Source organism: Gekko japonicus, unplaced genomic scaffold (assembly GCF_001447785.1).
Source record: "Gekko japonicus isolate JY-2015 unplaced genomic scaffold, Gekko_japonicus_V1.1 scaffold309, whole genome shotgun sequence".
Classification (NCBI taxonomy): domain Eukaryota; kingdom Metazoa; phylum Chordata; class Lepidosauria; order Squamata; family Gekkonidae; genus Gekko; species Gekko japonicus.
Window position 1 is genome coordinate 1,132,432 of NW_015166430.1, and position 12,717 is coordinate 1,145,148.

Here is a 12,717-nt window from a genome sequence, read left to right on the forward strand (position 1 = left end):
CTGCTGGAGCCTCTCCCCAAGATACCTGCCATGTTTCAGGAACATTGAACCAGGGGGTCCAATTCTACAGGCCCCCAAACAGGTTGCCACCATCCCCTCCATTGTTCTCTATGGTGGGAAAAAATCGCAGCTGCCACTGAGAACACCAGCGGTAGCCATAACTTTTTAAAGAGCTCCTATCGAGAGCTGGGGAGCCAGAGTGACCTTTTGCATGTGATGTTGGAGTGGCAACGCCGCTCAGACATCACACACGAGATGTGGAATTTGCCCCTACGAGTCCAAGGCCACCACCCCGGGGCTCAAGGAGGCAAGGGAACGTTTTGCCCCGCCCGCCCCCATGCGGGCATCTGGCGTGTGATGTCTGAGCGGCATCACACACAAGAGGTGGAATTTGCCCCTACGAGTCCAAGGCCACCACCCCGGGGCTCAAGGAGGCAAGGGAACGTTTTGCCCCGCCCGCCCCCATGCGGGCATCTGGCGTGTGATGTCTGAGCGGCATCACACACAAGAGGTGGAATTTGCCCCTACGAGTCCAAGGCCACCGCCCCGGGGCTCAGAGAAGCGGGGGAACGTTTTGGTCCCCCGTGTCCCAACTGATGGCTGGTGGGAGCAGGGGGCAGGATCCGAGGCCTGGTTAAAACTAAGAATTAGCATAGCTGAGAGTTGCCTTTTTAGTCTACCAGTGCAGACACTAGCAAACCCATCCTGGGCAAGAGCAACTCTGGTCAACAGAGAAGCTGTCATTCAATCTCTAGCAAAGAATCAGGGCCTTCAGCTGAAAGTGAGGAAAGTGAGGAAAATTTTGTTCCCAATTATCGACTCAGGTCATGTAATGTATCCAGTTCTGACCGCGTGGCTGACTGGGGCTCCATGCAGTCAAGCGAAACCTTCAAGCTTTGCTCCAGGAAACAATGGACTAAGAGGATCCTAGCCCGCACCTTTCCGAGGGCTAGGTTCCCGGCCGAGAGCCTATGGAACTCTTGGCCACTGTAAATAGTCTATTGCGGTGTGTTTTGGGTTGTGGTTTCACGGGGGATATAAGATGGCCTGCGAGCTGGTTAAAGTTGTCTTGTTCCTCACATTAGCTGAAATCACTCGTCTGTCTGTGTACTTTTCAGGCCATGACCTTGCTGTACTACAACCAGCATCATTTATAGTCCCTTCCCTTTTGCACCATCTACTGGGTGAAACTGGGAATGGAATAATTGTGAGACTGGCTTCTTGGTGTTTTTTGTGGGTGGGTTTTTTTTTGGGGGGGTGGTCATTAGGTCACAGCTGACTTACAGAGATCCCATGGGGTTTTTTCGCTGCAAGGGGTCAGAGGTGGCTTGCTGTGGCCTGGCATTATGCAGCAGCCCAGATCTTCCTTGGTGGTTTCCCATGTTCTGTTCTGTTCATGTCTGATCCTGCTTAGCTTCCAAGTGCTGACAAGCGAGGGCTGCTCTGGCAGTCCACATTAAAACTTGAAAGCACATTAGTCCCAAAGAACCAGAAACATAAAGCAACTATTTATTTTAAAATATCAGGAGCAAGTGTTGAATGGTATGTTCTTCACCTGTACTATGAATGGTCCTGGAAGGGTAGCCTGGGAAGGTTTAAAACCCTCTTTGGGTTGGTCCGTAGCTCCATGTCTGCAAGCCCTCCTCCTAGGTATGAATGGCAAGTAATACTGAGAAGAACAGTATCTGCGTCAATACACTCTTTGGGGTTTGAGTAACCCAAACCTTCCACCAAGATCAACGTTGCCATAGTTAAGGGTGCCAACTGGCCAAGAAAAATAATGTCCTGTCCCGTTAATAGGTTTAATATGCAGAAATCTGTGGTTGAAGATATCCATGGCATAGAGCTAAATAACATCACCTGAAAGTTGCTGCAGATAAAACTGATTTTAAAGGGATGGCTTGGCTAAGAGGAACCAGTTTTAAGAGTTGGCAGTCCTAGAGTTGGGAAAAGATCCCCATCAGCTTAGAATCTGTGGTGGAGAATGCCATCAAGTCACAGCTGACTTATGGCGATGCTGTGGGCTTTTTAAGAAAGAGAAATTTTGAGGTGGTTTGCCATTGCCTGCCTCCACGTCATGACCCTGACATTCCTTGGAGGTCTCCCATCCATATACTACCCAGGGCTGATCCTGCTTAGCTTCCAAGATCTGACTAGATCAGGGCTCTGCAGCCTCACTTTTTTATCTTGTTTTGAACATCCAAGCTATTGAAGAATGTGTCTCTCCAGCAGCTTGAAGACTAGTTGATCCAATAAATGCCATCAACTTGTTTCTTCTTTCATTTACTAGGGGTTGGGGAGCGGGGGCAACGCTACTTGGAGAGCCTGGGGTTTGTTTGCCCTGCAAAATGATCTAGGGCCCTCCTCCGACTGTGTCTGAATTGCTCTCATCTGTGTCTCCAGGTGCAGGTTCTCAAGCTTCTTAGTACAATGGCCCAAAAGGACGATCTGCTCTATGACATCTTGAATTGCCAGGTAAGGGCCACCCTTGTGCCTCTGTGAGAAAACTTTGTGCTTGAATCAGAAACAGGGAATGCGTGGTTGCTATGAGTACTGACTAGAACAGAAGCCTATTCCCTTTCTTTTGCTTGGGGTCTGCAGCTATATGTTACACTGGCTGATTCCAGTTGACTTCAGAGCAACCAGAATCTCATCATTTGACAGTAAACAGGGCAGGGATAGAAACTGACCCTCCCAAGCTGCTTTCTTCTGTTCATCCACAGTCTCTGGCAATTGTGGCTGCTCTAGAAAAACCAATAAATAACAACTGTGCACTGCAAAAACCCACACAAGAGCTTACAAAAAGAGACTTCAACACAATAAGTAATTCAATACATGTAATCCATCATAGGAAAATACAAAAGTCCACAATATTCCAAAGGGAAAGAACAAAGTCCAGAATAGAAATCTCTCAGAGGGAAACAATGAAGTCTGGAATAGATGTCCAACACTTTTCCTAGGTATTGATCAGTGTTTCGGACTTCAGGTCCTTCCTCAGGAACTAAAAGCTATAAGAATACAATCATGCTTATAAAATACAACATTTTTATAGCCATTTTAACCACATAATATTTCACCAAGTACAAACATTTTTATAACCATTTTTACCAACATGAAACACTTATTTTATAAAGTCTCATGCAATCATTGCAGTTTCTTAACAGGTAAACATTATTCAGTTTCTCTGTAAAAGAGAATGTCTCCTTAGAATTAATCATATGATTTACAAAGCAGAAAATATGGACCACTACACAATCTACTTACATATGGGCCAGGTCCCCTAAACTTTAGAAAGCACCTACAAAGGTTGCTGCTATGTAAGTTGGACCAAACATGCCTCAGAGTAACTAACCTACTGTTTCTACCACCTGGATAGCAGAACCTCTTAGTTGACAAGCACTACCCTTGGTTCCCTTGGTTCCCTTTAAGAACATAAGAACATAAGAGAAGCCAATGCTGGATCAGGCCAATGGCCCATCTAGTCCAACACTCTGTCACACAGTGGCCAAAAATACCAGGTGCCATCAGGAGGTCCAGCAGTGGGTCCAGGACACTAGAAGCCCTCCCACTGTTGCCCCCCCCTCAAGCACCAAGAATACAGAGCATCACTTGCCCCAGCCTGTGAGTTCCTATCTATACCTTGTGGCTAATAGCCACTGATGGACTCCTGCTCCATATGCTTATCCAGTTTCCTCTTGAAGCTGTCCATGCTTGTAGCCGCCGCCACCTGCTGTGGCAGTGAACTCCAAGTGTTAATCACTCTTTGGGTGAAGAAGTACTTCCTTTTATCTGTTCTAACCCGACTGCTCAGCGATTTCGTAGAGTGCCCACAAGTTCTTGTATTGTGAGAAAGGGAGAAAAGTACTTCTTTATCAAGCTGCTCTATCCCATGCATAATCTTATAAACCTCAATCATGTCACCCCTCAGCCATTGTTTCTCCAAGCTAAAGAGCCCCAAACACTTTAACCTTTCTTCACAGGGAAAGTGTTCCAACCCTTTTATCATTCTAGTTGCCATTTTCTGCACTTTTTCCAATGCTATAATATCCTTTTTAAGGTGTGGTGACCAGAACTGTACACAGTATGCCAAATGGGGTTGCACCATTGATTTATACAGGGGTATTATGATACCGGCTGATTTGTTTTCAATTCCCTTCCTAATAATCCCCAGCATAGCATTGGCCTTTTTTATTGCAGTTGCACACTGTCTCGAGATTTTCATTGAGTTATCTACTACGACTCCAAGATCTCTCTCTTGGTCAGTCTCTGCCAGTTTGGACCCCATCATCATGTATTTATAGTTAGGATTTTTTTTGCTCCAATGTGCATCACTTTGCACTTGGCCACATTGCCACGTTGACGCCCACTCGCCCATCCTCGACAGATCCCTTTGGAGTCCTCTGGTTTTTTTTAGTCTACTGGTTTTCCTGTAGCATCTTTGACAAGGGTTAGGGTTGTTAACTGTGTTATCTCTAGCACATATTAATCCCACCTTCAAGCAACAATGTGGCAAATGAAGTTCAGTGTTGGTAAGTGTAAGATAATACACATTGGGACAAAAAATCCCAACTTCAAGTATAAGAAGGAGAAGAGGAAGAGATTGGATTTATACCCCGCCCTTCACTTGGAGTGTCAGAGCGGCTTACGAACTCCTTTCCCTCCCCCTCCCCACAACAGACACCCTGTGAGGTGGTTGGGGCTGAGGGAGCTCTGACACAAACTGCTCTTTTTCAAGGACAGCTGTGCCAGAGCTTGTGACTGACCCAAGGTCACATCAGCAGGTGCAAGTGGAGGAGTGGGGAATCAAACCCGGTTCTCCCAGATTAGAGTCCGCACAGTTAACCACAACACCAAACTGGTATAGGCCTAATGGGGTCTGAACTTGCTGAGACTGAGAGGATAAATGATCTTGGGGTTGTAGTGGATAGCTCAGTGAAAGTGTCAACCCAGTGTGCTGCAGCGGTGAAAAAGGCAAACTCTATGTTAGGGATTATTAGGAAAGGGACTGAGAATAAAACGGCTGATATTGCAATGCCCCTGTATAGATCCATGGTTATTGTGTAGTGGGTTTGCCGCATGGACGAAGGACAAAGACCGGCATGGTGCAAAGCACGCTTTATTTGGTACACAACAAGACTCTTAACTAACGGCCGGCAGGCCAACTATATACACTCCAGGGACACACCCCTGGACCCCGTTGGTGGGTTTGAATCTCCCGCCACGGTGCCCATTGGTTCCCCAGTGGAGGGACTAGGAGCCTAGTCCCTATTGTTCTTCCAGAGTCAAGCTCTGGCTGTTCGCTGTCTTCCCAGTGGTGGTCAGCATACACAACAATGGTGCAGCCTCATTTGGAATACTGTGTACAGTTCTGGTCCCCGTATCTCAAACAGGACATTGCAGAGCTGGAAAAAATACAAAGGAGGGCAACCAAGATGATTAGGGGGTTGGAGTGCCTTCCCTGTGAGGAAAGGCTGAAGAGTCTGGGACTTTTCCATTTAGAAAGGAGACAACTAAGAGAAGACATAATAGAGGTTTATAAAATGATGCATGGGATGGAGAGAGTTGAAAAAGAGAAATGTTTCTCCCTTTCCCAAAATACTAGAACTCAAGGGCATCCAGTGAAACTGATGGGCAGTAGGTTCAGGAAGTACTACTTTACACAGAGCGTGATTACACAAAGAGCTGCCGATGTAGTCATGGCTACAGGAATAAACAGCTTTAAAAGGGGATTAGATCGATTCATGGAGGATAAGTATATCAATGGCTACTAGCCATGGTGATTGAGGGGAACCTCCACATTCAGAGGCAGTCAACCTCTGAATCCCAGTGCCAGGAGGCAACATCAGGGGAAGGCCTCAACCTCCGTGCCTTATTGTTGGACCTCCAGCGGAACTGGTTGGCCACTGTGTAAGACAGGATGCTGGACTAGATAGATCACTGGTCTGACCCAGCAGGGCTCTTCTTATGTTCTTATGGAGCTCATGTTTCTACCTGCCTCAGTTTTATCCTCCCAACACCTCTGTGAAGTAAATTAAGCCGGGAGAGTGTGACTGGCCCAGAGTTACCAACTGAGTTTCATGTGGCAAAGTGAGGGTTTGGACCCAGGTCTCCCCAGCCCTAGTCCAACACTTTACCCACTATACCACACTAGCTCTTCAGTGTTATGATACACTTAGGTCTAGGTTACACGGCACTGTAAATGCGCCTGGTTCCCGCTTTAATTCAAACAGGAATATTTTGTTCTGGTTTTGCATGTCTACACCACCCTTCAAGAGCCATCCCTCTTACGGGCTGCTGGCTGTCCCCCTCGCCCTTGTCCCCATCCGGCGACGGCAGCAGCTGCTCTTGGGTGGCCACGGGGCCATCCTTGCCATTGGCCCAGTCACCGCCGGCCTGGCGCGCCTTCTCCCGGCGCTTCTGGGTGGCCAGGAGGTTGAGGCCCAGCAGGAAGGCGCGTGGTGTGGGCCGCTTTAACGTGCTGCTCAGGCGCCATCTCACCACCTGCTTGCCACCCCCATCCAGGCTGCCAGAGCCCCCACCTCTCGTTCCTGCCTCTACCAGGATGCTGTAAGCACTGACATTTTTTTAAAAAAAAGAAATTGATTTCTTAAGCATATGTATGCCCATGCGCTGAAACCAGAAGCTTAAAAAAAAAACCAAAAAAACACACCCAACCTACAGAGAGTGGTCAGATGGCCCTATTCGCAATCATTGCGAAAGAGGGCTGTCCATATAGGTGAAATTGCGCATTCAAAGCACGAGAGCCAGGAAAGTACTTGATTTTCCCGGGGTCAGGAAAACCCGAGAGTATTGCGAGAGTATTGCGAGAGTGAGCCTGCTTCGGTGCGGGAGGCGGATTGGCGCATGTGAACAGAAACTTTAAATGCAGGAGGAAACAGCGGCGAATCCCCATCAAAGGGACACTGTGACCACACCCTTAGCCACCTGCATAGGGATGGAGATGGGCATGGGGAAGGAAGAAGACACATTGAACTAAAGGTAGTATTTGACATCTCTCCTTAAGGTACCACCTGAATTCTTGAGCCTCTTCCATCCTTCTTTGCCTGGGAACCTGCTTCATGAGATGCTAGTCTTCGTGGAGCGGCTTAATGAGAGGCGCCTGACCCCACAGTACCAGTCAATTCACTGGCAGTACAACAATTTCTCCCTTCACAGCATCATCTTTGGCGAGAATTCCCGTCTTTCTGACCGCCTGCTTGCTCTCATCATCCACCCAGAGGAAGAGGTGCAGATCCAGGCCTGCAAAGTCATTCTCAGCCTCCGTCTCAATAAGGAGGAGAGCAAGGTCATCAGCAGCCTCCCTTTCAGTGCTGACATCAGTAGCTACTCCAATGACCCTTCACTCGGCAACCTCCCATTTAGACCAAGGATCACTTCCTCTCCTGTCACTAACAATGTCATTTTTGATGCCTCCTCTGGTGGCCAGCAACTAGTTGACGCTGGCCACAACTTTCAACCCCTTCAAGGCACTAATGACACTAGCCATAGTTCCTATCCCCATCAGAACGCTGGGCACAACTTCCAGGCCCTTACTAGCAGCAATATCACCAGCCACTCTGTTGACACTATTAACAGTAGCCCTGTTCTTCTTGACCCCATGGGTGCCTTCCTTCCCATTGCAACTGCTTTCTCAGATGAAGACAGTGAAGGCAGTGACAATCGCTAGGGGCCAATATATAGAAGAAAAAGAGACCAATAAATGTGTTGGAGAAGAGAGGACAAAACCACTTGTATGTCTTTTTGTCAATCAACTGCCTTTGTGTGTTTGCATCTAACTGCATCATTCTAGCTTCTTCTGAACCAGGGAGAGCCCTTGGATGATGGGCTTCAAGGCCTGTGTCCCAACATCTCTCACTGTCTTAGTGTGTACTCACTGTTTGCTCCTTAAAACTGATTCATAGCTCAGCTTAACTGCTCCATTTCAGAGCACTCAGAAAATAAGCTCACCCTAAATGTCTGTGGACCTGCACATACCATAACCTCTGAAGGCTGGAATTTGTCAGTTCCAGATTAAGCATATTGGCACTAAATCAGAAAGACAGGAGAAGCTATCTGAAAAGGAAGGTCTAGAGTGGTTCCAGAAAAGCCAGTTTAGACATCACAATGTTTTGAACCACATAGTCCATATTCCACATGTGCCTTACTTGGAGATTGTGTGATCCAAAATAGCTCATCTGATCTGTTAAAGAAGCTACACACAAATATAATTTAGTCATCCACAGGTCCAAAGTCCATCAATTCAGTGACTGTTACAGCATATCTTAGTCCTCAATGGCACATGCAGAAGCAATGAGAACTTCACAGACCTGATTTATTTGAGAGCTGCTAGTATTCATGATTCTCCTTATGACATGTATCTAAGAAACATGGTTTCCATTTTGCTTTCTTTTGCAAATTTCTAGTTCTTTGAGTTGTAGAGAGCAGTTGCTTTCCAGAGGTCAACAGGCTCTGGAACCAGGTTCTGGAACCAAACAAGAAATGATGAACGGGCCATGATCCAAGATTCTTCACTTTGCCCAGACTTAGCAAAAATAAGATGCTCAGGGCAGCTGGGACTCTCCTGGGTTGAAAGAATCCTGAAAATGTTAAGTGGGTGCTATGGCCGCATTTGTAAGGTGCCAGATTAGATAGAACTAATTTGTCCTTGGTGTAACAGAGGAATGCAATGGAAGTAGGGGATGGGGAACCTTACAAACAAATAACTAATATAAATGAACAATGTAAAACTGTACTTGATACTCTCATACTCATAACATAAGAACATAAGAGAAGCCAATGGTGGATCAGGCCAATGGCTCATCTAGTCCAACATTCTGTCACACAGTGGCCAAAAATACCAGGTGCCATCAGGAGGTCCAGCAGTGGGTCCAGGACACTAGAAGCCCTCCCACTGCTGCCCCCCCAAGAACCAAGAATACAGTGCATCACCTGCCCCAGCCTGTGAGTTCCTATCTATACCTTGTAGCTCATAGCCACTGATGGACTTATGCTCCATATGCTTATCTAATTCCCTCTTGAAGCCGTCCGTGCTTGTAGCTGCCACCACCTCCTGTGGCAGTGAATTCCATGTGTTAATCACTCTTTGGGTGAAGAAGTACTTCCTTTTATCTGTTCTTGTATTGTGAGAAAGGGAGGAAAGTACTTCTTTCTCGACCTGCTACACAGATGAGCTAGACGTAGATGCCTTATACAGAAAGTCCATTGGAAGGTGGTGGTGACAGCAGCAAAGACATCTTGTCTGCTATCATTGCATTGGCTAGTTCCCAGCCAGCTCAGTTATTTAAGACATTTTGATACCTGATATCAAGGTCAGAGTCCTAAGCTTCCTGGAAGTGACCATGCATTGTGACATTGCTGAATTTTTTTTTTGTTTAAATATGCTTCAGTTGGAGACTAGTTATAATATGCTCCAGGCAGTACAAATGTCCACTGTACCATCTGGCCTGTTTATGGTGATCACATTGGGTATTAACAGGATATTGGAAGTATTAAAATTACCACTTGTACTCTTGATTCATATTCATCTTGATTACTGAAGTCTAGTAAGGAGCAGTTTGGTGAGGCTGTAGTATCCACCCACCAAAATTCTCTGGATCCATCCAAATTGGCTAACTATCAACCGGTTTCCAATTTGTCCTATCTGGGCAAACTAATTGAGACTGTGGTGGCATCTCAGTTGCAGAGTTTTATGGATGACACTTCCACATTAGATCCCTTCCAGTCTGACTTTTGCCCAGGCCACGGGATGGAGACGGCACTGGTCGCCCTCATGGATGACCTCTGGAGACATCTGGATCGGGGCAGTTCGACAGTGCTGCTATTGCTAGACCTGTTGGCAGCATTCGATGCGGTTGACCATCAGCTACTGATCCACCACCTCGCTGACAATGGGATTCATGGGTCTGCCTTGTAATGGCTTTCCTCTTTCCTTCAGGGTTGGGGACAAAGGGTGGCACTAGGGAAACAGCTGTCCTGAAGGCAACCACTGGTTTGCGGAGTGCCCCTGATGTTATTTAACATCTATATGTGCCCCCCTGCCCAGATTTCCTGGAGGCATAGGCTAGGTTGTCACCAGTATGCGGATGACACCCAGTTCTATCTGTTGTTGGGTGGCCAGTCTGACTCCAGACTTGGAAGATCTGGACCTAGCACTACAAGCCATGGCTGGTTGGCTCAGACTGAGCTGATTGAAATTGAATCCAATTAAGATGGAGGTCCGGAGCCTAAGTCAAGGCAGTCTGGGGTTAGGGATCCCACTCCCAACCTTCAATGGGGCGCCGTTGGTGCCAGCACCAGAGGTTAGGAGTTTGGGAGTGCTCTTGGATGCCTACCTAATGATGGAGACCTACGGTAAGTAGCAGCCACTGCTAAGTCAGCCTTTTACCACCTTTGGCTGATCAGGCAGTTGGTTCCCTTCCTCAAATGCAATGACTTGGCAACAGTGATCCATGTGATGGACACCTCAAGACTAGACTACTGTAATGCTCTCTACATGAGGCTGCCCTTGTCCCAAATCCAGAAGCTTCAGCTGGTGCAGAACTCTGTGGCCAGGCTGCTGTTGGATCTCCTTGGGCAGGAGCACATTCAGCCTGCACTATTGCATTGTTACCCAAATAGGCAGTCTCCTAATTAGTTGGGGGAATTAGCTTAAGGAGACACAGTGAGAGTGGGTAACTGGGGTTCTCCACCAAAGTTTACAGGTATTTTTCCCTCAAGAGAACTCTCAAAATAAACCAGGCAGATGTTCCACTGGTAATTTTTTTATTAAAGAGAAATAGAAATGAGCAAAAAACACACAGACACACAATGAATGAATTTTATTGTTACAGCACATAGCCAGCAATTATAAAAAACCATAAAAGTAACTTACAATAACCAAATGGTAAAACTACTTTAAAAACAAGAAGGTTACTAAGGAACATTAAGCGGTCATTTTGATCACTAAAACCAGACTTAAGAATACGCTGCAATGGAATACATTTAAAGGAGTAAAATAGAATGACAAAAAAAGCAATAAGATTTAAAATCAAAAAGTCCAATCCCAAGTGACAACCAGAACACTGATGAGCTTTTACGGCCAAGGAGCAAAATTTTGCAATGTCTGGATTTCAATGTCTAAAATATCCAGATGGTGAATCTATTTATGTAAAATTATACAAGCATTTTAAAATCTAAAACCAACAATACAATGTAAAAAGGACATAATTTAGTCTTAAAAAGATAAAAGACTGAGAATTAAAAAGTCAGTTATTTGGGAGGGAATCTAACCCAAGTGGCTACCTGAAGACTGATGAGCTTTTACAACCAGAAAACAGAATTTTGCTATCTGGTGTATCGCTGTATGGTCAGGATTTAAAAGTAATTTCTCTATCTTATCCTGATCAGAGGAGCCAACCAAGAGAGGACCAATACATTTTGTGCGAGCTTCGTTATATAATGGGCATCTCAGGAAGACATGTTCCTGAGATTCTATCTCCCCAGACGCACACATGCATAGCCTCTCATTTCGGGGAGTTTTCTTGAATTTACCCTCGAGAACTGCAGAAGGTAAAGCAGAGCATCTAGCCAGCGTATACGCCCTCCTAAGTTTATTTGACTCCAGAATGGATAAGTAAGGGGCTTGAGCAACAATATATTTACTACTGTAAGGCGCTAAAAAGGCAGGGGTCGCCTGTACGTCCAGTTGGCGTTCAATATCTTCAATCCTCTGCCTGACCACTAGCTTAGCTTGAGCATCCCCCCTTTCCAAAAGCTCTTTGGGTGAAAACCCTAGTAGTGTAATTTTCCGAATAGTATGGGTCAGCCATTTAGATTGGTAATCGTCAGTCAGGATTAAGGGCACAAGGCCACATGGATTTAGGTTTATCTTTAACCAAAGAAAAATAGAGTGCAAGGTGATCTTGGCTTCAACTTTCATCATGCCAGTCTCTAGCCGTACCATTGCATTTGTAACACACCTTGGGACTTGGAGCACTGATCTCAAGAATTTCGATTGAACCAGCTCTAGTGGGGCATAGCAAGAAGATGTCGCTCCCAGTAGCGTCCCATAGAGCATCTGGGCTAATGTTTTAGCCTTAAAGAGTTTCAGTGCTGCTGGCACAAAATAGCCCCCTGTAGAACGGTAGAACTTGAGAATACCTTGGGCGGATTTATCACCCGTACATGCTGCTGCCTGACTTTGAGCGAACTTAGAGCCCGAGGCTTGGATAACCATACCAAGGTAACGAAAGTTGGTTACCTGTTCAAGATTCTGATCATTTATACTCCACTTTCTTAACTTAGGTCTCCTGCCAAAGGCCATCACCTTCGTCTTCTGATAGTTAATAATCAATTTCTGATCACTACAATAACTGGCAAATCTATTCAATGCCCTTCTCAGGCCAATTGAGGTTCTAGAAAGAATAACAGCGTCGTCAGCATATAAAAGTATAGGGATAGGACGCTGGGCCAATTTGGGTGGATGGAGATCTGTGCCATTAAGATATCCAGCAACATCATTAATGTAGAAGTTGAAGAGAGCTGGTGCCAACATACACCCCTGCCTAACTCCCTTGTGGGTAGAGATTTTATCTGTCAGGTGGCCCAACCCGGTACATCTAACCCTCAGGGAGGTGTGTTCATGTAAAGCACGGATGAGAGCTAGAAGTCTTCTATCTATTGTGGAGGCTTCAAGTTTACTCCATAGTACAGGTCGAG

General features: G+C 46.1%; 1 protein-coding gene across 1 annotated transcript in view; it reads left to right on the plus strand.

The window, feature by feature from the left end:
• LOC107110963 (armadillo repeat-containing protein 12-like) overlaps window positions 1-7,687 on the plus strand; it is a 26,738-nt gene extending 19,051 nt beyond the window's left edge. Inside the window, exons 5-6 of the mRNA XM_015411821.1 lie at window positions 2,404-2,475; window positions 7,025-7,687. Of these exons, the coding sequence (XP_015267307.1) occupies window positions 2,404-2,475; window positions 7,025-7,687 (735 nt within the window). The remainder of the gene's footprint in view (window positions 1-2,403; window positions 2,476-7,024) is intronic.
• The last annotated feature ends 5,030 nt before the right edge of the window (window positions 7,688-12,717 follow it).